The 25078-nt window shown below is 36.0% G+C and overlaps 1 protein-coding gene across 1 annotated transcript in view; it reads right to left on the bottom strand.

Annotated features, from left to right (window-relative positions):
• Window positions 1-4198: 4198 nt before the first annotated feature.
• Window positions 4199-25078, bottom strand: part of LOC106648904 (disintegrin and metalloproteinase domain-containing protein 11) — a 225584-nt gene continuing 204704 nt past the window's right edge. Inside the window, exons 20-22 of the mRNA XM_023460222.1 lie at window positions 22292-22444; window positions 5023-5171; window positions 4199-4281 (exon numbers count right to left, since the gene is read on the bottom strand). Of these exons, the coding sequence (XP_023315990.1) occupies window positions 4199-4281; window positions 5023-5171; window positions 22292-22444 (385 nt within the window). The remainder of the gene's footprint in view (window positions 4282-5022; window positions 5172-22291; window positions 22445-25078) is intronic.

Below are 25078 nucleotides of genomic sequence, written 5' to 3'. Positions count from 1 at the left end.
CTGAATCTTAAAAACGTGACATTTGATAATTTAAGGCTCAAGAAACATAAATTAATGTAGTATACTGTAAAATATAATATACTGTACATACTGTAACCCCCTGGCATAAGAGGGCCGATTCTATGAGAGTTTTTGTTAATGGACAAAAACTCATTAATCTTACTTATCCTTCATATATGTATAACATTTAACGAATGTCCTCAACCAGGACAGATTGTAAATAAAGACTAATATAAAAAAAAATTACTAATAACCATTGCATCCTGCACCTTGCAAGGAAGAGAATCCGGGTGTGCACCATGTACCATGGCCTGATACTGTAAAATCACTGCTTTTTGTTAGTTGCATTTTTTCTTTGACTGCTCGACATATGAATTCTTTAGTGACACTTTCAGCAGCACTCCTCATGGTTGAAACTACTGCGTCATATGTATGTTGCTCCATAACCTTGGATAAATCTAAGAGCCCAAAAAGAGTTTGTACGGTAGTTAAACCATGGCCTAATGCTTTCATTAATTTCGCTAATATTATTTTTCTATTATATTCATAGACATTTTTCTATGGGCCAACTTTTTTGCAGGATGAAATTTTTGAAGATTTCAGGCACTTGTTACAGTTGACACTAAGAGTAAATCCAAAGCCACCAACATGACTCGTTTCGAAGGAATCTTTGCCACCACATGGTCATACTATAATCTCTGTCAGGAATAGTAAAAAAAAGAGATATATCTACCCGTCGATACTGAGATACTCCTGGCGTATGTGTCTCTGATAATGGTTGCAATTCAGAAGATGATGCAGATTGTAAAACTGATTTGCTCTCAGCAGCAGATCTTTCTTTAGCACTCATTAAGCGAGTCGTCTTAGGAGCATCTACATACTGATTGCCTTTGAAGCATATTTTTCTTGTTTTTCCAATAGAATTTTCAATCTCTGGATTGCTTGCAGTCTCTTCCATCTAGGTTCCATCGCGTAATAAACTAACAATACGAACAATAATTATCGCACTTTGTAACTTAAAAAATAGGAGAGAATGTGAAGCGTACGCAATCGTAGAGAATATTAAGGGGACACACTTGTGTTTATACCTATAAATGAAAAACATGAAAATAAAGGATTTTTATTACAATTTTTTGTTTCTGATGTAAAAATATGTTTTTATAGGTCCTTTTACAACAAAAAATATGTCTGTAGTTCCTCTTATTATTGAAAATCATCCATCAAACATTTATATTGACTTGTGATTTCTAAGTCATTTTGAATGAAATTTTTCACCAATCCGGATCCTTGCTGTCTCCAAAGTTTTGTAATAAAATTTTCTTCCACTTAAGTGTAACAGAATTTAAATAAAAGGCTTGGAAAATTTTTTTCATTCTAAAGTACAAAAAAAATGACAAAAATAGCTATTTTAATAATGCTTATTGCTATATTTGGAGATTAGTTGATTAAAAAAATAACTAAATAAAAAATCTGCTACACTTAAGTATAGAAGAATTTTACTACAAAACTTTTGAGACCAAAAGTATCACAATTGATTAAATATTACATTCAAAATCATGCGGTCAAGAACTTAGAAATCACAAGTCAATATATGTGGAAATCCGGGAAACTTTTAACTTTTAAGAAACCGATGTGGAACTCGTACTGTAATTATTTAAACGGGATCAGTGACTATACTTCTATTATTATAAACTATATTGAAAGTCATCATGTATATATTATTAGATTTTACTAGTGTAACATGGAGTATACTGAGTTATAATAGTTATTTATGTAACAAGTGCCCAAAAGGCGTTTTTGGGCACGAGTATGCGGAAAAAGACACGAGTGCCGTATATGCCAGCACGAGTGGGTGTTTTTTCCGCACACTGTTCGCAAAAAGCTGGGCACGTGTTGCATACAAAATTTTATGCAATAGTAGGCGAAAAATACGTTTATTTAAATGAGGCGTTTTACCGCACACCCGTGTCAAAAATGGGGCATTTTACCGCACACCAGTGTCCACAAACGCTTTTTGCGCACTAAAAAATGTGCGAAAAAATAAATTTTTCGTCAAACTATTGCATAAAATAATTTTCATACGATTTTATCACACTGTAAAAAGGAACCGGAGCCGATTTATAATTTCTTAGTGATATTTAAAAATGATCGAGTCACCAAGCACTTTGAAAATTTTTTTCTGGGTAGTTGAGGGATTATATTTTTCAAAAAAAATTGTGTCCAAGCAGTGCCCTCGTCACAAGACTCCCAATCCTTAATTATGTAATGGGAACTCGAGGGAACTCGATTTTTACAAAATTACGTTTTTAATACTTTATCGAATATTCTGAGATGATCGATTAATCGTTCTCTACCAAAATTTAGGGATTGAAGGTCTTGAGTAACCAAATCGATTGAGATGTCGCTGGTCCGCGTGCTCCTTAAGGAAAAAAGTTACATCGAATTGAATACAACATTTATGCTGGGCCAACGGACTAAAAATAACACATTTTTTGATAGCACACTCAGAAGGTGAAAAAAATCGACTTCGCGCCCCAAGCCAATTTAAATTTGGGTTATTTTGGACATTTTGGCAGAACGATCAAATTTAATTTGCCTCTAATCTCTCAAAAATGGACTTAGTACGCTCTGCATTATAATTATCACAATAACAATTTTTATTGATATTTCGTAAATTCTCAAATGATTCTATCTCCGTCAATTTTCATCGAATCAAGATGAATTTTTTTTCATTTCTTGATAATTTTGTCTTCTTTAAATCCATATATATTATGAATGGATTTGAGTTGCTCAATTTATCTGCGTCAATATCCAGTTGCTAGTCGCATTTAAGCATAATACTTTAAATGACAGAAAAACTGGATCTTTTAAACGTTCACGTGGATTACAGTATTTTTTAGTCCAAATTAAACTTGTATCATCGCAAAGTTCTTTTCTCGACAAGCAATTTAAAAAAAATAGAGCTTTCTACGAATATTTTAGCACCCTTTAGGCCCTTTAGCAGATATAGTTTGCAGTACGCAAATTACCTCGTATAACTGAAATTAAGTCTACTAGAAATATTAACTTGATAGCGAAATATTAAAGAAAAATATAACGGCATATTTTAACGTAAAATTTTCGGATTTTTTCAAATCTGCAATAAAAAATGGGGGTGTTTATTTGAAAAATCGATTTTTAGTTCACTGTAGCTCAAAGGTTATGTTCAAGGTCAAATTCAAGGTCACTATTCGATTTCTCGTCGAAAAATACATCGGACATGAGATTTTGGATTTTTTTATAAAGCTTAATCTGTGAAATTTCTAGAAGTTTCCATAAAAATTTTAACCAAAAAAATTCGAATTTACCTTATTAGTCGCTTATTTAAATAAAAAAAATACCGGTTGATAAAAACCGTAAGCCTTACATTTTTATCATTTTTCAAGTCGATGAGTAGACAAAATTGGATGTTGCACATGCGTGCCATACGAAAAAAAAAAATTTTTTTTAGTCGAAAAGTTAAAAGTTTCTCGGATTTCCACATATATGTTTGATGGATGATTTTCAATAATAAGAGGAACTATGGACATATTTTTTGTTGTAAAAAGACTTATAAAAACATATTTTTGCATCAGAAACAAAAAATTTTAATAGTAACCCTTAATTTTCATGTTTTTCATTTATAGGCATAAACACAGGTGTGCCCACTTAAAACTATTTCAACGATTTATTTCAAAATATCGTTTGAATTTTGAAACGTTTGCCCTATCTCGCTAGGGATTCGACTTCGCCCATCACCGAAATTCACTCAACATCATCGGATGTTGTGTGTTTGAAAATAATAAATGCTATTTATTTAATGTAATCCTACCATTGCTATAGCCTTTCATCGGAGACTAAGTCTACGTTAACTTTATTAGAATAACTTTTTGCAAAATTTTGGCTTCAATTTCATTATAGTAGCTTCTATAGATTTCTAAGAATTTTGTAAACAGCGAGAAAAATGTGATTTTTTGAGAATTTGAAGCCGAATTACTGAATTTTCAACTACGAAAACGTATCTTACAAAAATAGCTGTATCTCAACGAAATCTAAACCGTTTTGAAACGATTTTTCTAAATAAAATTTTTAAAAGGTGAAACAAAAACCTACCAAACAATGCATTGTCATTTTTTTCATAGGTGATTGTTCTTTGAAAAAACAAATACACTTTTCTTGATTAACGCAAAAACGACGTTTTCCAGCATAAAGTTGCTTGTAAAATGTGAAGTAATGCATGAATCTCAATTTTAACGCTGGATTCTGAAAGATAAAACAATTTTGCATTGAACTAAATAAAACTTTTTGGGGCTTCATTTTTAGGCGTACTAAAGATATTAAAATTGTAAAATCGAGGTTTTGAAGACCTTCAACTTTTCTGAAATAGTCTAATATACATACTACAATAATCATAATTTCTTAGGGCTATAAGCATTTTTCCAAAAAAAATCATGTGCAACAAATATTGTTTAGAATTGACCAAAGAACGCGTGTAAATTTTTTCAGAATTTCACATTTTTGAATACACCCAAAATAAAATTAAAAAAGATTATGTTGTAATATACTGTGGTCGGGATTGGACAATAAACTATTATCACACTCATTGCTCGGACCATATGGGACAATTTTCGACACGGCTATTAGGACCCGCTAGACTCGGGTCCTAAAACCACGCCGCGTCATAAAGTGTTACTTATAGTCCTTGTATCGTAGGGTACAAATTTATTAGTTCTTGTTGCCAAGGTGTAGTATAAAGGAAGAGTTTTTTTGGTTGTGATTTATATTATACTTTGTATTGGGATGGTTTTTAATAATATTAATTATTTATAATTAAGAAGTGACATTGTTCGCTACAGATTACACGCACACACACATACTCGTTCCTCTTTTGTTTGCTCGCTACGCTTGGACGCTAACCACGCCGTGTAATAATGGCCACATATCATAATATACTATTTCGTTACCTTCAAACAAAAATACATGCACATGTGAGAATTTACTTACCATATCCGACGTGTTTCTTTAAAATTCCTTTTTCAGGCAATTTAGATAAAGTGTTTGGTGGAAGATCGATGAAAGACACTACTTCATCATTTGTAGTCCCAATATCATCTTGATCTAAGCTTAGCCTCTGAATGGTTTGTTTGTGATCACTGAAAAAATAGTCAAAATGAATCATAGTTACATTATCAATTCATGAGAAATTTATTGGATTTATAAAAACATCGAAGTAAGGTATTCATAAAAAACAGTTACAAAATATCATAAGGTTGTGAGAGCAACTATTTTGGCTTACATGATTTGATTTGATTTGTTTATTTGATCCGGACCTCGGGGTAGAACCCCATGTGGCTCACATAGCAGTATACAGTATGCAGCTTTTTACAAGCTATTTTCAAAATTTACAGCAGTAGTTTTACAATTGTGCTTATTGTAACAAGATTGTACAATATTTAGTAATTTTTACAAAGTGATGAGGCGTAGATTAAAGATATCTATATACATAAATTCAGTGTTTTGCAAAAATTAACAGTGTGGAACAGTAGGCTCTCATACAGTGTTGTAGATTACAAAAGGATAGTTTGAGTACGAATGAAATTATTGAGGAACATTTTGACAGCTCTTGACGACGAAAGGGTGCAGGATTCTATGATGCGCTGGTTGGTGATGGATGATGACTAGAAGTGAACGAGCTAGAGAGCGATGGTAGTGCTATAGCAAACGCATTCAGGTCAGCTTCGGTGTTGATTAGGGTGATTTTGGTGCGATTTTGGCAACGCATGTAAATGCGCATGTTGCGTACTACAGGGTTGGGCAGTCTGTGTTGTTTGCGTAAAAGCCAGCATCTCCTCAGTAGTCGATAGCGCTCAGGTGGCAGAATGGGAGCGGCACTAAGACGGCCGTCCTCGGCTTCAGGCAATACAAAAATCTTCGACACTGGGAGACGCTGGAATCGCGGTGCAGCAGCGAGAAATGATTCACGTGCGTTTGTCGAGGCAAAGCGCAGCACGCAGGCATTGGTGTCTGGTACATGTTTTGCAGCAGTGTCAATCTGAATAAGCTACTGATAAGCTACTGGCTACTATTTCAGAGACTATCATTCGCAATTTTGAAAATAGCCGTTTTTGAAGGAAAAAAATATTATTTATCACAAAATTATTATAATTATCATAACTATTATTTTGGTTTTTTCATGAGGGATGATAAGTAATTAAACGATTGAACGAAATTCAGTGTAGTTCGATTAAAATTATACGAACACCTTCTCCTTCAAGATCAATGGTAGCCCCCCCCCCCCCCCCNGCCCCCCCCCCCCCGATTCATGTCCTAGATATCACACGTTATTAACGTATTATTTAAAATTGAAATCAGCCTTGCGCGCCCTCCGTGGTCGTTCCTCTGTGCGCCACTACAATACGCGTCATTCTTTAAAGTTTACCGTAGATGTTTAAGTTTAGGATGTTTTTAGAATTTAAATCAATAAAACAAGGTCCGGGTGGGACCTTGATCTTTCGGAGGAGGTGTTCGTACAATAGTAATCGAACTTCACTGAAGTTCGTTCGATCATTTAATTGTACTTTACACCTCCTCTTTCAAGATCAATGGTAGATGTTTAAAGTCATCATCTACGGCTGTGTCAGTGGGTTTATAATATCTTTATTCTTATTTGAAATACAATTTCTCACTTACTAGTTATTTACTCTCTGCTTTTCAATTAAAATCATCATAGCATACTCAGCACTATCCAAAGCTAGTGGTCTATTATACAATTTTAAAAATGTTTTGTAGCGTTAGTTTAGGTGGGGAGAAATAAATAAAAAAAAAAGAAAAACTGAAATTACTAACTTAAGTTCGACTTTGATTATTAATGAAAATATTTGATGTTATTACATGAAAGGCACCATTGCATGATACGGCAATGCAGACCGTCGTATTAATTTCATTTATTCGTTCGCGAGTTCTTGTCGACCGGCTCGGCTCGTCGGTGAGATGTGATTCCCGGGTGCGAATAATTACGTACGCGACGGACGCGGCGACTCGACGGTGAAGTTACGGCTTAAAAACTACCTTTACGCTAAAATCTTCGGCACATCGTTGGGTCATCGTCGTCGTCTCGTCTCAGTGTCGTTGATGATGGCGGGTGAAGGTGTTGAGGGTCGATGACTACGCTCGCTGTCTCTGCGATGCAAAAAACTTCACTTAGGCTCGTCAGTCCAAGTGGAGATTTGGCAGTTCGTCGAGCACACACACACAGTAGCTTAACAGAACGTTGACTCTTTCTTTCGAGAATAAACTTCGTGTTCGTCTTTTTTTCTGTTCCACTCGAGGTTAGTAGCCTCGTATCGTTTTCGTGGCACGAGAGATTCTGCGATCCTTCTCGCTGATCGATAGATCACAGCGTCGCGCGTGCCTCAATTGGCTGCATACGGTGATTCGTAGGCACGTATTGTGTACGCGTGAATATCGACTCGCGGGCCTCGTAAGTCGCCACTTGTAGACAGTACATTAGATGTACTGCTACAGTTGATTCACTAGACCAACCTGTAGTTTTGGTAATTATATCAACGTTAACTCCCAACCTCTGAGCCGATGAATTTGACGCATGACGACAACTATGTGCTATAAGGGGGTTTTCAGGCGTCTGGGATAAATTATAACAAAACTTTTTTATTAGGTTAAAGTATAATAAAAGAGAAGATGATAATTTATTGAATATACAAATGATATGACAGTTCGTTGGTCAACGATAGCAAGGGCGCCACCACGTGAAACGTGGCACGTGGACCGAAAAATACAAATAATGAAATAATAAATATTAAGTGATATTATTCTAATTAACAGATTTCGTCTTTGTCAGCATACAATCTTTTTTGTCTTCAAGTCTTACATAAATATTCGTCTGGCTTAGCGGAGAGCAATTAACACTGGCAAAAAAGTCTCGGAGGGACGCGGGGTCAAGGGGGGAAGATTCTACTAATCACGAGAGAGCTCGTGGTTTCGCACTTATAAATTACTTAAATTAGCTTACTCTATTTTCTTCGATCTTCGTCGACAAGTTCGATGGCCGGCTTCCACGAGGCTGGACGTCGTCACTAGGAGCACTTAGAAGGCGAAGAGATGCTTCTCGAGACACACTTTTGCATTCTTACTAGTACTTTCACTTTCTCGTTTTCGGCACAGCGTAACACGTGTGTAGCGTACAAGTAGACTTTCAATAATGGCCGATTCGCAACGTGGTCGCAGTCGTCGATCTCATGTGTCCTCTGAAGCGACACGCGAGCGCCAATCGATATTGATCGATAGGTGTCGAAAATTCGATGTTAGTTGTCTGCTTGTTTCACATGTCAACACTGCCTGATTGCGTCTGGTGTGGTTTCGCTGTTTATCATTCGTCTGCTTGGTGTCATCTGTTCCATTGTGCTTTACGATGAAGGCATCGTATCGACTGATTCTGTGTGTCTCATCGTGTACTCTTGATGTTCTCGCTTTGCTTTTCTCTCTTTTTTAGGTCTCAAGTGCTAAAGTGTATGGGAGAAGAATATACATGTGTGATAGGGGCAAGGTGTACGGGGTTCGTCTCGTCTGTACATCTTATATCTACGAGTGAGCTCGAAGGTGGATTCCAATGACTTGTAGCGTATACAGTATGCCGCTACAGTGCTATAAAGATAGTTAAGTCAATGTTCAATTCCTCAAAAACCTTTTTAATCCACCGTCTAAGAGTTTGTTTACAGACTGCTTTTGCTGGGCCGTCTAAAGATAAAAACAAATTATCTACAGTGCCTCCTTTTGCGCGTTACGTTGATATTATCTTGAATTATTGATGCCGGACATATCTTTTTATTTCAATTGAACATAGGTAATACCAACAAGGGTTGATTAACATTATTTTTAGAATTTTTTATTTTTTCGGGTATCAATATTTCAACTTTATCTTTTAAAAACTTCATGTTAGAAATCATTATCAGAGATATGATCTGAATTTTGTGAACTGTACTTAAAGCTAAGAGAATAATTAATTTATACGATAATTCTTTTAAACTCAAAAATTTGTTATCTGGTTTACTGTTATAATAATGAAGTACGAGCGAGGAAAGCCGCTAGTGAAGTATTATCTTTTGATCCCAAGTGGCATTTTATTTTGGCTGAGCCGGTCTCAGTTTCACGCCCTTGAGAAACCTCTGTAACCTTGGATCTTCTGAAATTTTTCTTGATATTATCAAAGCTACAGCTGATCTTGTCACATTCAAGGAACTGCAGGATATACCTTTCTCGAATTCTAGATGAAGAAATTTTATTAATTCTGTAATTGTTGGCTCCTAGAGCTGAACTCTTTTTTGCTGACAAAAGTGCCACCACTTCTTTAGTGCGATATCATAATTCTTTAAAGTTGAATTATCAATGGAATCTAATTTTATCTCCACTGCTTATTCTGGGATTCCTTGGTTTAATTGAGCGGCCCAGATAATTTCCGTGCCACCAGGGTAATTGATTTCCATATTGGATGAGGCCTGTCGGAAAAAAGAAGAAGGTCTTTGTTAGGTTTAAATTTAATCGGCTTTTGCACAAGCATTGCCTAAAATAGCGGGTACTAAGGTTGGCCCCGTCATTGTAGTACAATGATAATGCCCTCTGCCGCAATCACTCCTTATTTTAAGTTCGCAGCACTTTAAGTACCATGCCGAATGGTGGAACGGCATAAAAATTTAGATCTTTCCATCGTAACGTAAATGCGTCGATCGCTTCCGATTCTGAGTCTCTTTTCCATGAGACAAATCGTTTACATTTTTTACTCGAGTGACTAGCGAATAAATCTATATTCGGAGTTCCAAATCTTTTAATTATTTCTTTGAAGGCGAAATTTGCGAATAAAAACTCCATCTCCAGTTCCAGTTTTCGCGATTCTTCGTCTGCCTCCCAATTTTCTTTAAACGCTATGTACGAGGTGAAGATAAAAATCTTCCGACTTTCTCAGCGTTATTGCCAAATTTCCCAAGCTATATCGTTCAAATATTCCAGCTGCGAGCCACGCATCTTATTAATATAAGCAACTGCTGTCGTATAATCAATACGCAGTAATACGCCTTCTTGTAGACTCTTTGCGAAGCATTGAAGCTCATGAAAGGCTGCTTTGAGTCTTCCACCGTCCAAAAATCATTTGCTCGCTCTTTCTTACAAGCAGCTCCCAACCCTGATAGAGAAGCATCAGAAAAAATTTCGATATTAAATGTTGGCTTTGCGATATCGTTACAAACTATGAATGTATTGTTGCTCCACCATTCGAAATCCTGCTGGACATCTTTGATTATCATATTGGCCTCATAGGAGCCCCATGACAACGATAAACCCAATAGTTTGAGATGCTCAATATAATATACACCCAACTGTATTTAATGGCTGGACAACAAGCTGTAAGGCAACCGATAAATTGAGCCCAATCAGGAATTTTAAAAGACCCCTTGTTTTTGAATTCATCAATTAGATGGCTTATATTTTGCCTCTTATCAAGTGGCAATTCTATAGTCATATATTTTGAATCAAAAACGAATCTTAAAAAAGACCGCTGTTATCGCGGCTCTGGTTGACACTTTCTTTTTACATTTCAAATCAACCTATGTAAACCGTCTTTTTTAGGTATAATAAATATATTTGACAAAAATTGTTTATCGATCGGTTCACTAGGTACGAAAATTCCTTTGCTAATGAGATCGTCAATTAATTCGGAAATTATTTTTGTCTCTTTGTCCGAGAATTTTGTTGCTTTAAAAGCACTCTGATGAGGAAGCAAATCAATGGGTATCTTGTACCCTCTCACCCACGATAATATAGCTGAATGGGATACTAATCGTTTTCAATTATAGACGAATTTTTGCAACCCGCCGGCTGTCAAACTTATATTTAATATCTCTTGGTGTTCGATCGACAGTAGGAGCTCTTGTTCTGCTGTGTTGTCGCACGATCGTATGTGTTCCCTTTCCGATTCTTTCATTCTGGAGCAGCTGCTGAGTGTTGCCCGCTCGATATTCTCGACGATCTTCTGCTCATGTTGCAAGACGGGCGTTTCTAGTTTTCTGGCGTCCGTCGTTCCAATTGTTTGAAATCGTACCTTTCTTTGATTGTGTTTTCACATCTTTGCCTGTTGTTTGTACTTGTCTCATAATTTTGGACAAGCTGTTGCCAAAAAGCTGTTCATCAACTTCTGATGTAGCAAGCATGTCTTTTACTAAAGGATTAACATTGGCTAGTATCAAACTTCGACGAATAGCAGACTCATCATGGATTGAATCGACTATTAATCTAGAGACATTGCTCAAAGCCTCTATAGTTGGCAACTCTTCGTCCTTGTTTCCTATTAGCAGAGAATACAGCGCACCTGCAATTGCGCCGAACTTTTCCTGTTTTTGGACAATGCGCTGGCCCCTATTGCGACAAGACTCATTGATGGCTAGTTTTATTTCCTTTTTAAGTGGCGGTGGGTCAAGAAATAAATAATTTTTTGGAAGCCTATGCTTTTTTAAAAGCTCCTCCTGGGTAAAACCAATTTAATTACCTCTGACCATCGTGCCGCAAAGCTTGAATGGATTGCAGGTACCAGTGTGCCCTCTTCGATTAATTGTTGGCTGATCAACTTGAGTACGTTATCACTCAAGTTTGGCTCGATCTATGTTGTTGCGTTGGCTTCTGCACTAACGACAGATGCTTGCGTAATTCCCAGTGGTGCGTCATCTTTTGCTGCATTTTTTGCGAAAGTTGGTGTAATATTGGCGTCTTCATTACGCTTATCCAATGATTCGTTTGTCTACGCCGTGTACCGATCTTTGTCCATACTGTTGTTATTGGGTGCTGGTCTCCCTACTGATTGTAAGTTGACCGATTGTCTCTGGCTACTGTCTCCTTCGCTATGAGCTGCATAAAAACAAATAATCAAAATTAAATTATGTAATCTTTATCCAAACAAAAGAACTGTGTACTTTTTCATGTAAAATTATTGATACCAGCCATTCCTCTGTCATTTTGACTCATGTAAGCCTGAATAGAGAAAGACGTCTCTCAATACTGCCCGTGCATATGTAGCAATGTACACAGGCGGTAGCGATCCGCAACTCTCGATTACTTGCTTAGCTTAGAAGCTAGAGTCCTATTTTGGTTAGGTACTCTTTGAGTGGCTGGCGTTTACGAATGCAAAATCCGTTTGCGATTAGGGCCGCTACGCATGACATTGAGAGTTCTCAGAGAATCTCACTCAGAACTTAGAGCCACTGAGAAACATAGTTGTACAATATGCGTAATTATTCATGAGCCACTCAATGCAATTATCTGCTACGTAAATATTTATTGTTTCATCTGTTCACAGCATAGTTTACCGGCATCTCCTTGCGAGGAATTGGCATGCCCGTGCTTATATTTCTCATCCCAGCCATCATGGCGCCTCTCTGGTGCGCGGGAGATAAATCTTGGCTTGTACCGGAAGATGATCCGCTCGATGAGCTGCTCTCGTCTCGATATTTATGTCGCCTTTACTTCTTCTCCACCACCTTCGTGATCTCCTCTGCCAGACGATTCTTGTCCTCACTATGCTTCGATTTCTTCGATTTAACCATGTTTTTAAGATAACCTACTTATCTATAAACGTGTTAGTTCTTTTGCACAAAGAAGAAGCATAACACGTATTTTTTAAATTTAAAAATGCTTATTCTAAAATGGCCAAAATGGCAGTTCGAATTGCGTGATGCTCATTTTCACAGTATTTATTTTTTCAAAACGAATAAATAAGTGCACGTTTTTATTGGCCTCGGCTTCGCCTCAGCCGCTAATTATACGTACTTTATGACTTTTCTGTTTATCTTGGCTTCGGGCAGTAATATACTCCGTATCAAAAAAATCTTAAGGTCACCCATATATGTAACTATTAGAAAACCAATATGATTCCCATATGAATTTCTATGAGAATTCTTATATTATGAGTTCCCCGGACAAATCCCTATATGGCAAACCATGTGTGTTCCTACTTGAGGTTGATATGTGGAATGTCGCACTAAAAAACATCGATGTCCATATAAATTTTTATATCCCTAAAGAAACTGAGTAATAACTTAACAGGTAATTACAAAAATAAAATGATAAATTATTCAACTTTTATTTCTTCATTCTATATTGTAGTCAAGTACATATAGTTTTAAACAACTAAAATATGCCTGGCATGGATTCCGCGTCCAACAGAATGTATATTTCCTCATTTTTGTTGTTAAATGTTTTTGGACAACTGGTTATGGAAAAAATTAATAACAAAGCTTCATACATCAACTAATAGCTTGTCATCACAAAACACACTTCGAAAACATACAGGAACACCCTGTTATACGAGGAGGTTCGGTTCCTTAAGGGTACCGCGTATACGGAAACCGCGTATAACCAAGCATTGTTTACATGCGAATTAGGGGGTACGGTTCTAAAATAATCAAATTTTTACAATATACACTCGTAAAATTTTATTAAATCATTCATTTTTAAGTAATCAGTGATTCTCAGTTGTTTTTTACTCCTTATAATATCTTTATAAAGTTCTTCATACACTTATATCGCTAAAACACAGTAATGTTTAAATTGCATACTTCGACTCATCACGGGGTTATGATTCATAGCTTCGTCTATAATATCTTGTAATACAGTCATCACTTTTATTATGCTACTTGCACCAAATTGAACAGTGGATGGTTCTTCAGTATCCGGGACATTTTCAATTTTTGTAGCGTCAACAATCTGTTCTAAGTCTTCAATTTCAAAATGTTCTTCTTGAGGTGACACCAGTTCTAAAATTTCTGATGCAGTAACGTCTTCAAAACTTTCTCCACCAACTTCTCTTGAAACTTCAGCTATCTCTTCTGCTATTTTAAGAGGAGTTTCAATAGGATTTATTTGGCCAACGAATTCAGGCAACAGTTTGGACCAAGCTCTGTTTAGAGTGGATTGTCGAACTTCTGCCCATAATTGATCCATAAATCAAATGCACTGAAGAATTGAACATTTCTGCCAGAAACTTCGAACGACGCTTGCAGATATAAAGTTTTGTTGTTGATTCACTGCACGAAGCATAGCTATCATTACCCTTCTTAGATAAGCTTTGAACGTTGAAATTACCGTCTGATCCATTGGTTGAATTATGGAAGTCGTGTTTGGTGGTAAAAATACGACTTGAACGTCTGGATGTAATAGTAGCAGTGAGTCGCCGTGATCTCGTGCGTTATCCAATAAAAGTAAAACTTTAAACGACAAATTTTCTCTTGCTAAAAACTCCTTTACCGCGGGAATAAATGAATTATAGAACCAATCTTTAAAATGAATTTTCGTCACCCATGCAGTCCTATTAGATTCCCAAAATACTGGCAAGTGTTGTTTATTTTTTCCTTTTAACGCACGAGGATAATCTGCCCGATAAACAATCATCGGTTTACATTTGAAATTTTCAGATGCATTAGCGCATAATAAAAGTGTAAGCCGATCTTTCGATTTTTTAAAACCTGGTGCGTCTTTTTCTCCTTTTTTTAGGTACGTGCGGCTAGGGCATTTTCTTCCAGTATAATCCTGTTTTATCAGCATAAAAAATTTGTGATGGTACCAGATTTTTTTCACGAATTATTGCACGAAGTTCAGGTGGATAGTTGCGTACTGCATCTACTGAGGCAGACACATCCGAAAATTTAACATTGTGCAATGAATATCGTTCTCTATATCTGTGAAACCAGCCTCTACTTGCAAGAAAAATATCGCCCGTGGGATTTTTTTCCTCCAGATACGCATAAAAATCTTGAGCTTGCTACTGATTTGCTGCCTGGCATAATGGAATGTTTCTACAAATCACATCTTGTATCCATACTAAAGTAATATATATGGGTCGGATTCAGAATTTTTCAAATAAACCTGCGGGCGAGGTTCACGAATTTTCCTGAAATTTTGGTATGTTATAGTACATGATAAGAAAGATCCAAAACCAAAACTTTGGATCCCCTCCTCCCTCCTACCCCCCCCCCCCCCCCCCCCCCCCCCCCCCCCCCCCCCTCCACCCCTCTAAACGTCCATTTAATATCTATATTTTTTCTGAAGGCCTCAAGCTATTCAAAAATCGGAAAAAATTCATGAAGGTACTTTTCAACAAAACTTGCTACAGGCCTTCAGAAAAAAACATTGAAATTATTTTATTTTCGGTGAAATGGTTCGATATACCAGACCGAAGCATTTTTTTCTTAATTTTGACATCAAAAAACGATTCCTTGAATTTTTTCAGAATTTTTCATTCATGCCGATGAAGCCTAGAGCTAAAAAACCGCTTTTTTCACGGAAATAATAGAGCATAACAAAGATTAATGCGAAATTATGAAGACATTCATCATACTTAAATTTTTTTCAGATGTCTTCAGAATTTCGCATTAATCTTTGTTATGCTCAAGAATGAGCTAGGAAACTTCAATCGAAACTTTGAAACGGTCAAAATTTATTAATATTTAACAATGAATTCAAAAAAAATTCATCCAGATTTTTTGAGGCTCCGTACCGCCCTAAAAAAATTATTTTCCTGAAAAAAAGCGGTTTTTCAGCTCTAGGCTTAATCGGCATGAATGAAAAATTCTGAAAAAATTCAAGGAATCGTTTTTTGATATAGTAATAACATACCAAAATTTCAGGAAAATCCGCGAACCTTGCCCACAGGTTTATTTGGAAAATTCTGAATCTGACCCATATATACGTGTGAGAATTTTGAAGAAAATATGTAAATGTTTAAAAATAAATAATCTTACGTATCAACATTTCTTCCATTTTTTTGAGGTCGACATTTTGTGAAATTTTGACTTGTTTCGCATATTGGCCAAACTTCTGTACACTTTGGAACATTTTCTCCTTGTTTTTTCTAATTGAACGAATAGTCGACTCATTAACAGCGAATTTTCGGGCAACTGCAGCAACTATTTCTCCATTTTTCAATAAACCCAAAACTTTTATTTTGTCCGGTAACGTCATGGGTTTTCTTTTTTTGTGTAATTTTTGTATTAGGAGCCATTTTACGATAATTTAATTTCTTTAAATATTTTGCATAAAGAAATTTTTAGAGGTAACCTAATTTTTATGTTTGTGGATTAATAAACAAAGCATTGTTCGACGTGAATCTATCTTCAAAAACCGCGTTATTGCGAGACAAACTTCCGCGTATAAAGGGGTAAGTCGAATTTGGAAAACCGCGTTATTACAAAACCGCGTATACTGGATCCGCGTATAACGGGGTATTCCTGTATTTTATCTGATGACAGCTGAAGTTCACTCAAAAACGGTTGCAGCTGCTGAATCATAATTCTGATAAAGTTTCTGCAATACTGTTCTGCTGCTACTACTTCTGCTGCTTCACTTTTATCACGAAAATCTCTTGCTACGGTCGATGCAGCGCACCGTACTTTGAAAAATGAAAATTCTGAAAGTTTCAGACGCCTAGGTTCATTCCTCGTGGATCAACGTAGGCTTAATGTTAGATTTTCATTTTTCAAATTCTATTGATAACATCAAAAAACCCTCAATTATGAAAAATAGCATTGAGGGGGGCGTTTTTTGAAGAATTTTTTGACTAGTAAAAAAAAATTACTTCTAAAATATATATGGTTCATTCTCCTGAAGTCTGCTTTTTGCATGTCTACATGCCATGTTCTTAAACTAGTAAAGATAAGCCAAAACTGGCTCGGTTGTTCATTCAATATTGTTGTATTCTTCATGATTGGACATGAATATTTCAATTTTTTAGTGCCAGTTAAATTTGCCATGAAGATATACATGCCAAATGTCACCTTCGTGGCATTCTAGATCTCAAAATCAACTCTACTTGCATAGACCTTGCATTATCCCATAAGCGCGTGGCCCTATAATAACTACGAAACCAGGTTCTATACATCCAAAGTAAAGTTTAAGTCTTTCATAGTGCCTTAAAAAATGTTTTAAAGCAATTTCCCACACAATTGAAAAATGTCTCAGATTTAAATCATACTTCTGAATAATTTCAAATGTACCGCCTGCTTTAGGTCGCTAACTTAAATTTGATGTCCCTGGCTACATAACTGTCAAGTATTATGACCCAACTTTCGATTAGTGTAGGTTGCGAGTTCAAATTTTACATTTTAGCTATGCAGCGATAATTATTCTATTGGAAAATTCACGTGTTTCAAAAAAACTGTCACCTCCATGGAAATGAATATCTCGAGCTATGATCATTTTTTTAAACCGCTTGCCCCGTGAATTTATTTTTCATACTTAGTTGATCAAAGCAGCGATTTGTCACCTCCGTGAGTGTCACCTCCGTAACCGAAAATAGTCAATTTTAATAAAATTGGACATAGTTTTCGTATAACGAAATCTCAAGGCCCCAGATTCAATGATTATTCATATTATATGGTTTAAAAAAGGGTAAACTAGTTCGCGCCGTTCAATGTGAAAAAAAATTTTTTCATTTTCTATACCCGAAAAAGCAGACTTCGGGAGAATCAACCATACGTGAAAGTACATGACTTCGAGAGTATTTTGTAAAAATTTCATCAAAAAATTTTCATTTTCTGGCCTTTGGAAGCAAATCTACGAAAAATTCGTGAAAATTCTGGTGAGACACGTAACTTTTCACAGAAGCATCTGAATCGAAAAATGCAAAATTACCTCATTAGTTAATGAGTTTTCTCAGGTACTGACATGAAAAATCGACCTTTTTTCGGAAAATTTGTTGTAAACAAAAAAATTTTCGGAAAAATCGAAACATCTCGATACGTCAATACTTGCTAAAAGGATTAATAAAGGACTATGCAAAATTTCAAAAGGATCGGTTGGATACTTTTTAAGTGACGTTTCTCACCTATTTAAAAAATGTAATTTTGAGAAATCGCAACTCAAAGATACAACATTATATATTAGATACATAATAGTTATCGAACTAAAAGTTCAATATTTTCGTCAATTTTAACTGAAATTTTAACAGAATACTATTGAAAGTATAAACAATCAAATAAAACAATAAAAAAAATTCAAAATTTTTCAAGGCCAGGACAATATCCTCCCCTTAATGTCGAAAACATAATTTTTTTCTAATTTTCCTAGATTTTTGACTCATATTTGGCACAAAAATGAAATTTGTTAGTCTACACATGACCTTAATATAGTAAAAATGAGCTATGGATCAGTCGATGAATATATTACAATATTGCGGCCTAATCGATGGATATGAACATGTTTATTTTTGGACTTTTTTCATAATTTAGGGTTTTTTTACTTTGTGAATATGATTTTGGATAACGAATTTGAATTCCTCATTAAATTTTACATAAAAAATCATGTTTCAACAATTTTTTCATACTCACACCAAAAAAGCAAAATAAAATTTGAAAAATAGAAATCTAACTTTGAGCCCCTATAGATACACCAGGGATAAACCTAGGGGGATGAAACTTTCAGGATTTTCATTTTTCCATGTATTCTTTAAGACTACATACTTGCATTTCAACTGCATTTTTTTAAACATATTACGCTTGACGTGGCTTTGCTCATATACATTATCACACATATGGTCAAATCTCAAAATAAAATTCCGTTTCGTTAACAAAAAAAGGTGAAATTTTTTTTTGCGTGCCCAGCGGCCCAGATCCCCGCAAATTGTTCATAGGACCTCCAGAAGTGAAAAAAAACGCGTGAACATGAAATTTGAAAATAGTTAATTTTTTTTGGGGCACTTTAGTGTTTTAGACGCCGAAAAGTCATCTTTTCACGCAAATACGACTTATTACTCGATTTCCAAGTCGTTGAAAAAGTATCAAAACTCATCTAAAAAATGTAACTGACTACTCTATTTGATAGGAAATTTCCTTAGCTTTCCGATGGTACTATTCGATATTCCGAAATATCCAATTTTCACCGCAAAAATCGCCATCAAACTTAGAGGGCTAAATATGTCGAAAAATTCAGTACGGAAAAAGTGTACTTTTTGGATTATTTTCGATTTTTCCTTGTGAAAATGAGATTTTTCGGAAAATCTAACTGCACCATGAGAAAGCTGAGGAAATTTCCTATCGAAAGCAAATCTTCATTTATTTTTTGAGTCTCATTACGAGCGAATTTCGATTGTAGCGAGCCGTGCAACGCCAAAAACCTCAAGACCGCTCGGAAAACTGAAAACGGAGAACAGGGCAGTCAAAATACGCTTGTATAGGATTTAATTCGGCTAAAAAAATAAATGAAGATATGCTTTCGATAGGAAATTTCCTCAGCTTTCTCATGGTGCAGTTAGATTTTCCGAAAAATCTCATTTTCACAAGGAAAAATCGGAAATAAACCAAAAATTTCACTTTTTCCGTACTGAATTTTTCGACAGATTTAGCCCTCAATGTTTGATGACGATTTTCGCGGTGAAAGTAGGATATTTCGGAATATCGAATAGTACCATCGGAAAGCTAAGGAAATTTCCTATCAAATAGAGTAGTCAGTTACATTTTTTAGATGAGTTTTGATACTTTTTCAACGACTTGGAAATCGAGTAATAAGTCGTATTTGCGTGAAAAGATGACTTTTCGGCGTCTAAAACACTAAAGTGCCCAAAAAAAAATTAATTATTTTCCAATTTCATGTTCACGCATTTTTTTTCACTCCTGGAGGTCCTATGAACAATTTGCGGGGGTCCAGGCTGCTGGGCACGCAAAAAAAAATTTCACCTTTTTTTGTTAACGAAACAGAATTTTATTTTGAGATTTGACCATATAAATACTCGCAAAAAAATTGATACTTTGCCGTAAAATTTATGTTTCAGCAGCTTCAACCGAGTTTGAGTTGCTTCAGCTAATTCTAAACTCCGCGATTCATCAACTTATAGGCTAATAAACATGTTTCAACCACCACCTGAGCTCAGAATTAAGATATGGAACAACGTAATGCGTATAAAGCCGGGATTTTGGCTGTTTTTTGCCCATTTTACCTGATTTTCGACTACATGGTCGAGGTCGATTTTTAAATTCAACACCATCGCTCGCAGTCTCTTTCTTTTCTTTGAGATAAGTACTAACAATAAAAGTGTCCACTGAGGTGATTTTTAAAGCAGGAAAAATTAGGCGCGCTCGAAGAAAATCGGATTTTTATGAATTTCTTAAAAAAATGGATCGTTTCAACGTGTACCTGGAGTGGACTTGTACATATAGCAAAGTGAAATTGATTTATGGAAAATGATAAAAAATGAATACTAAATTCTAGAAAATTGTACACAGGAGTAGCTACAGTTCATCTTATGGCTAGCTTTTGGTTGCGACCATGGCCAATTGGCTATCGAACAAAATGAAACTACATAGGCTCCTTTAGCTGAATGCTTGATCTTGGATTTCTACGACAGTTAGCTTACATATGCGTATAGCTTGCGTTGATGACCAATACCCTCATTATTATTGTACTCAATTGTTTCTAAGTATCTAACTTGACAAAATACTTTCAAATAGGCTATTGAAAAAAGTTATCATTTGTGTTATTGAAAAAAAACATGTTTTTTACTTTTACAGCCTAATACTGTAATTGAAAAATGATAAATAATTAAGCCCCCTTTTAGCCCTTAAAGAATTTAATGAAGGAAATAACGGTTAATCCAATGGTAAATATTAAAAATTAAACAAAAATAAAAACATATAAAAAGTTTTGTGTTGACATTATTTCAGGTGTGTACGTTTGATGAATACACACAATTTGACGCTGATATTGCTGTATGTATTTCAATAGAAAATGACAATAATAACTTAAGTGACGAAGATATTATCGAAAACGATAATGAAATTGCCAATTCAAAGAATGACGAAGAATTAAAAAAAAAGACTAAGCCATATACAAATAATGAATGCCCTTCAAATAATGGAAGATTATTATTCTACAACCGATGTTACAATGCGATTCATTGAAAGTTTAAACTACATGAATTCTAAATACATTTCTAATAAACGGTAGGGAGACAAAATCTCCAAAACAAAAGTTCTAATGCCAAAATATCCAAAACCCAAAATTCAAAAAAAAAGTCCAAAGGTACAAAAGATCCAATTATCTAATGTCCAACAAAACAAATATCCAAAGTTAATTTGCCCAACCCCAAAAAAGTCCAATAATGAAAAATGCATAGCTGCAGCGTATGTACACGTACATGCGTACATTTATATATGTATACATATGTATATGTACTGTCACGTGGGACGACAGGGTCCCCACCTGTGACGAGGTGCATTGATGGGAGTAATGAGCACGGCTCATTAGTAGTAGTTTCGCGCTGAAGCGCATCGCATCGTAAAAAAAAAAAAAAAAAAACGAGCTCGATACCGCACGCAGCAGGGCAAATACACAGTCAGAAGAGTGAATCGCAGGGCTGTAAATGTGGCATGGAATAAATAGCAAGCTGCCTATACCATTGCAACATGAAAAAGGCGACACTTCAGTTGGGCCAAGCTGTTCGCAAAAAGCCCGATGGTCACTTTGTCACAGTCAAGGATCGAATAATGAACATCGTGATGCGTTATGATGAATACGTGGAGGACGATTCGCAGCATAAATATATCAAGGACCTTGGCCACTACCTACACCTTTAATAAAGGATTTTTTTATACATATCTTTGTTTTATTTTTCTTGGGGATATTTTATTTTTTGGGCCTACAATTTTTGGATTTTTGGACTTTTTGGATATTTTAGATTTTGGACTTATTTTTGCCGTTGGATCTTTTGGATTGGAGGTTTTGGTTTGGAGATTTTGTCCACCAATCCTAATAAACACAATTCTCAAGTTCAAAAATCTATAACGAATTATTTTGTATATTAACGGTCAAATTCAAATCAATATTCATATTTAATAAAAAAACATCCGTTCATTTTCAATATGAATTTTGATTGTTTCGTTTAACACAAACTTAGTTTATGTTTACGAGGGTCCATGTTTTCTCGATAAGAAGAACACTTGGTTAACACGAACAAAATTCCAATTGTATTTCAATTTTTAGTTTTTATTATATCATTATATTTTGCTCTTCAAGTGATCTCAAAAATAAGCAAACCTAGAAAAAAGCTTGTGTTGGATTCGGATATTAGCAATCCCAAAAACATTAAGTAATTGGAGTCTCGTCACTTGAACTGAGCTTATTTTGTGTGCTTGTGTAAGGAATTGACAAACTCAATTAAAGAAAATCTTAAAAATTTGCTTTAAAATCATTTCAATTACATTTAATTTATTTGTCACAATAAATAACTCACCGATAATGAGGCATCCTCCCAAATTTCAAGATTTTGTTAACACTATCTAAAGCTTCTATTTCTGGATTTTGATTATTTGTTGCATCATCATAACTTTTTTGACCAAATTTTTTTGAGTATGGTGGCTCTAATTTCTGTATTGTATTTTTTTTTCTGATAAAAGAAATGGTATTTTATTATTCGTTTATTCAAATATTCCGATTCTAATTATAAAATAATGTAAAATGAATTTTTGATGTTTCTATGTGATAAGTTCGGTTCTATATCTGACGAAGGCTTATGCAATTGTGGGGACAGATAGCCTGTCTACGTTTTTTTATGTTTTGTTAACCCTGAAAGGGCTGATTGTGTGTAGTCCTGAAAAAGACCGGTGGACTGTACTTCGCTTCTCTCCTTTTCTCGCGCTTCTTGGTTAGGTAGCGCCACAACCGCTCGTGGTGTCTACGCAATGTACTCTGAGTCTTAAATCTCCCGTTTCTCCTTCGTCTAATGGGCTAAAGTCTACTGGGTGGCAGAAAAGCGAGACTTCATCGATTCAGACGATCATAGAGATCTCGTGATTCGTCTGAAGGATCGAACTTGGGTACCTTGTCGTGGAGATGCACTTCCAGTGTGCGGATAACCAAACCACAGAAAGAGTCGGGCAAAGTCTCCAGCTCTCTATCAACCGGTCGAGGAGGTATTGTTCGACGCTTTCCTGGCGTCTCGCACGCCAGCGATCGCTCTTCTGATGTGACCAGCACAGGACGCATCGGCTGGCGGACACACGGTGTTTCTTCCATAGTTGTCGCGAGAGCTGACTTAAAAGAAAGCTTTTCCGCGCACTGTACCGGCGGACTGTCGCTCAACACGACTGATCGAATTGACCAATGCAGTATTAGGATGACCAGCCTTCTCAAAGTGTTGCCACTCGGGACAACTCTAACCGAGTTTAAGTGATGCATCACTCCTCTCTCTGACTCCAGATTCAGGTTTCTCCTAGCTAGGGTCCAGCTTTCCTACATTGAAGCGGTATCGCAACTGCGAGACTCGAAAGAAAATGTTCCGTGCAAGCTGGAAATCCGAGCTGGGCTGGTAAGTTTCTCGTGAGCAAGAGCGAGTGACTTTGTCGTCAAACGAGCCTACCGCTTATGCTCTGGCAGGGACACGTCGCTTGCTGAGTGCGACCTAGCGACCGAAGCAGGAAATGGGGAAGGCGAGAAGGGTGAAGTGAAAAAAAGATTGTTTCGTTGGAGAAAAAAAAGTTTACTTTAATTAAAATGAACTGTACCTATCCAAGTCAACAACCTTGAACAACTCGAGGAGTTGTAAAATCTCTGGAAGTCCGAGAGATATGCGTGTGTGTGTGTCCTCCAGTAATCTGAGAGAAGCACAAGTAGGCACCAAGCAGTCTTGGTGACTATGGTAAACCGAGAGTGACGTACTGCTCCGGAGATTCGGGAGATATGCTCAGTTCAAGAGCTCACGAGCGAATGCCCGCAGCGAGCCGGTACGTCTGGTTATATAGTCTGGTGGCGTCGGCGCGCGACGCCGGTAGTGGCGGCGAGGTTGGGGGTCGCGGCTGAAAAGCGGAGTGATCCACAGTTCACGTCTACATTGGCACATCCTCGACTTTGCGTGCATCATATGGTAGTGTGACGAATCCTGATACTAAGCGCACGAACGCTTCATAGATATTTGTTAATTTTATTTAACCTAAAAACTTTACTGCAAATACTACTAAGGAAGGGTAAGAATTAAAAGTACATATGGGTCAAACAAAGATGATACGATTTTAATTTAAATCTTATTTTTACCAAAAAATACTCGCGTTGTCATGAAGATAGCTGATACAAGTTGCAAGTAGTCGTCACTGGCTGAATATACGTAAAGAATATCCACATACACACAAACACACTGACTGTCTTTGCTCTCGGTATACTACTCACACACATTATACTGAATACTACTCGGAGACTACACTGAAATCGGCGTAATTACAAAATAATAAAAAAACTTTCAACTAGATAACAAATTCACGTTTTAACTTGGTAGCGAGACGCGCTCACATAGTGATTGGCAGAGTGCACTTAAGGGGGGAAAGGTACCTTGAACTTACAAACGCAAGCACTTTTCGATTTTTTACATTAGTGTCCCGATATACACTAATGTGAGGAAGCGTTCAGAAGGCGATCGTTAAATGGTTTTTTTAAATTTTTGAACAACATTTTCATCATTAGTTTGAATAAACGATATAGGCTTGGCATGTTGCCAACCTAAAAAATACATATTTTCAGAGACAAAAAGTACTATACATTGTATCTAACGTATATAAGAAGTTTTTTTTTCAAAATTTTTAAACGAATCGATCGTGCCAATTTTCGATAGCATGGAAAAATAGTATAAGGAGTGTAAAAAATGGCTGATGTTTTAGCTCGGTACGTTTTTTTCCTTATAGCTCGATCAAAATGAGCGTTTGTACCTTCAAAGTGTACTTCTTGACAAAGCGATTACCGGTCTCAGACTTGTTTTTTATTACAGATTACGCATTCGGGACGATATCGAAAATGCACAAAAAATCGCAAAAAAAGTCGAAAAATCGTCGTTATTGGGGCTATACCAGTAACACAAGAGTTTTTAGGAGTAACTATAACAATCAAAACTGATTGTTATTGTATTTTAAAAAAGGTTGGATCAATTTATAAGGGTCCGGTACGTTTTATTTCGTTTATTTGGCTTAAAGTTCAATTTTTATTCGAGAAAAACGAAAAAATACGAAAAAACGGAGTTTGACGTTTTGGTTGCAGT

The sequence above is a fragment of the Trichogramma pretiosum genome, unplaced genomic scaffold, assembly GCF_000599845.2.
Source record: "Trichogramma pretiosum strain Unisexual culture from Peru unplaced genomic scaffold, Tpre_2.0 scaffold116, whole genome shotgun sequence".
NCBI classification, from domain to species: domain Eukaryota; kingdom Metazoa; phylum Arthropoda; class Insecta; order Hymenoptera; family Trichogrammatidae; genus Trichogramma; species Trichogramma pretiosum.
The sequence above is the reverse complement of the archived record's forward strand: the minus strand, read 5'-3'. Positions and strand labels throughout refer to the sequence as shown.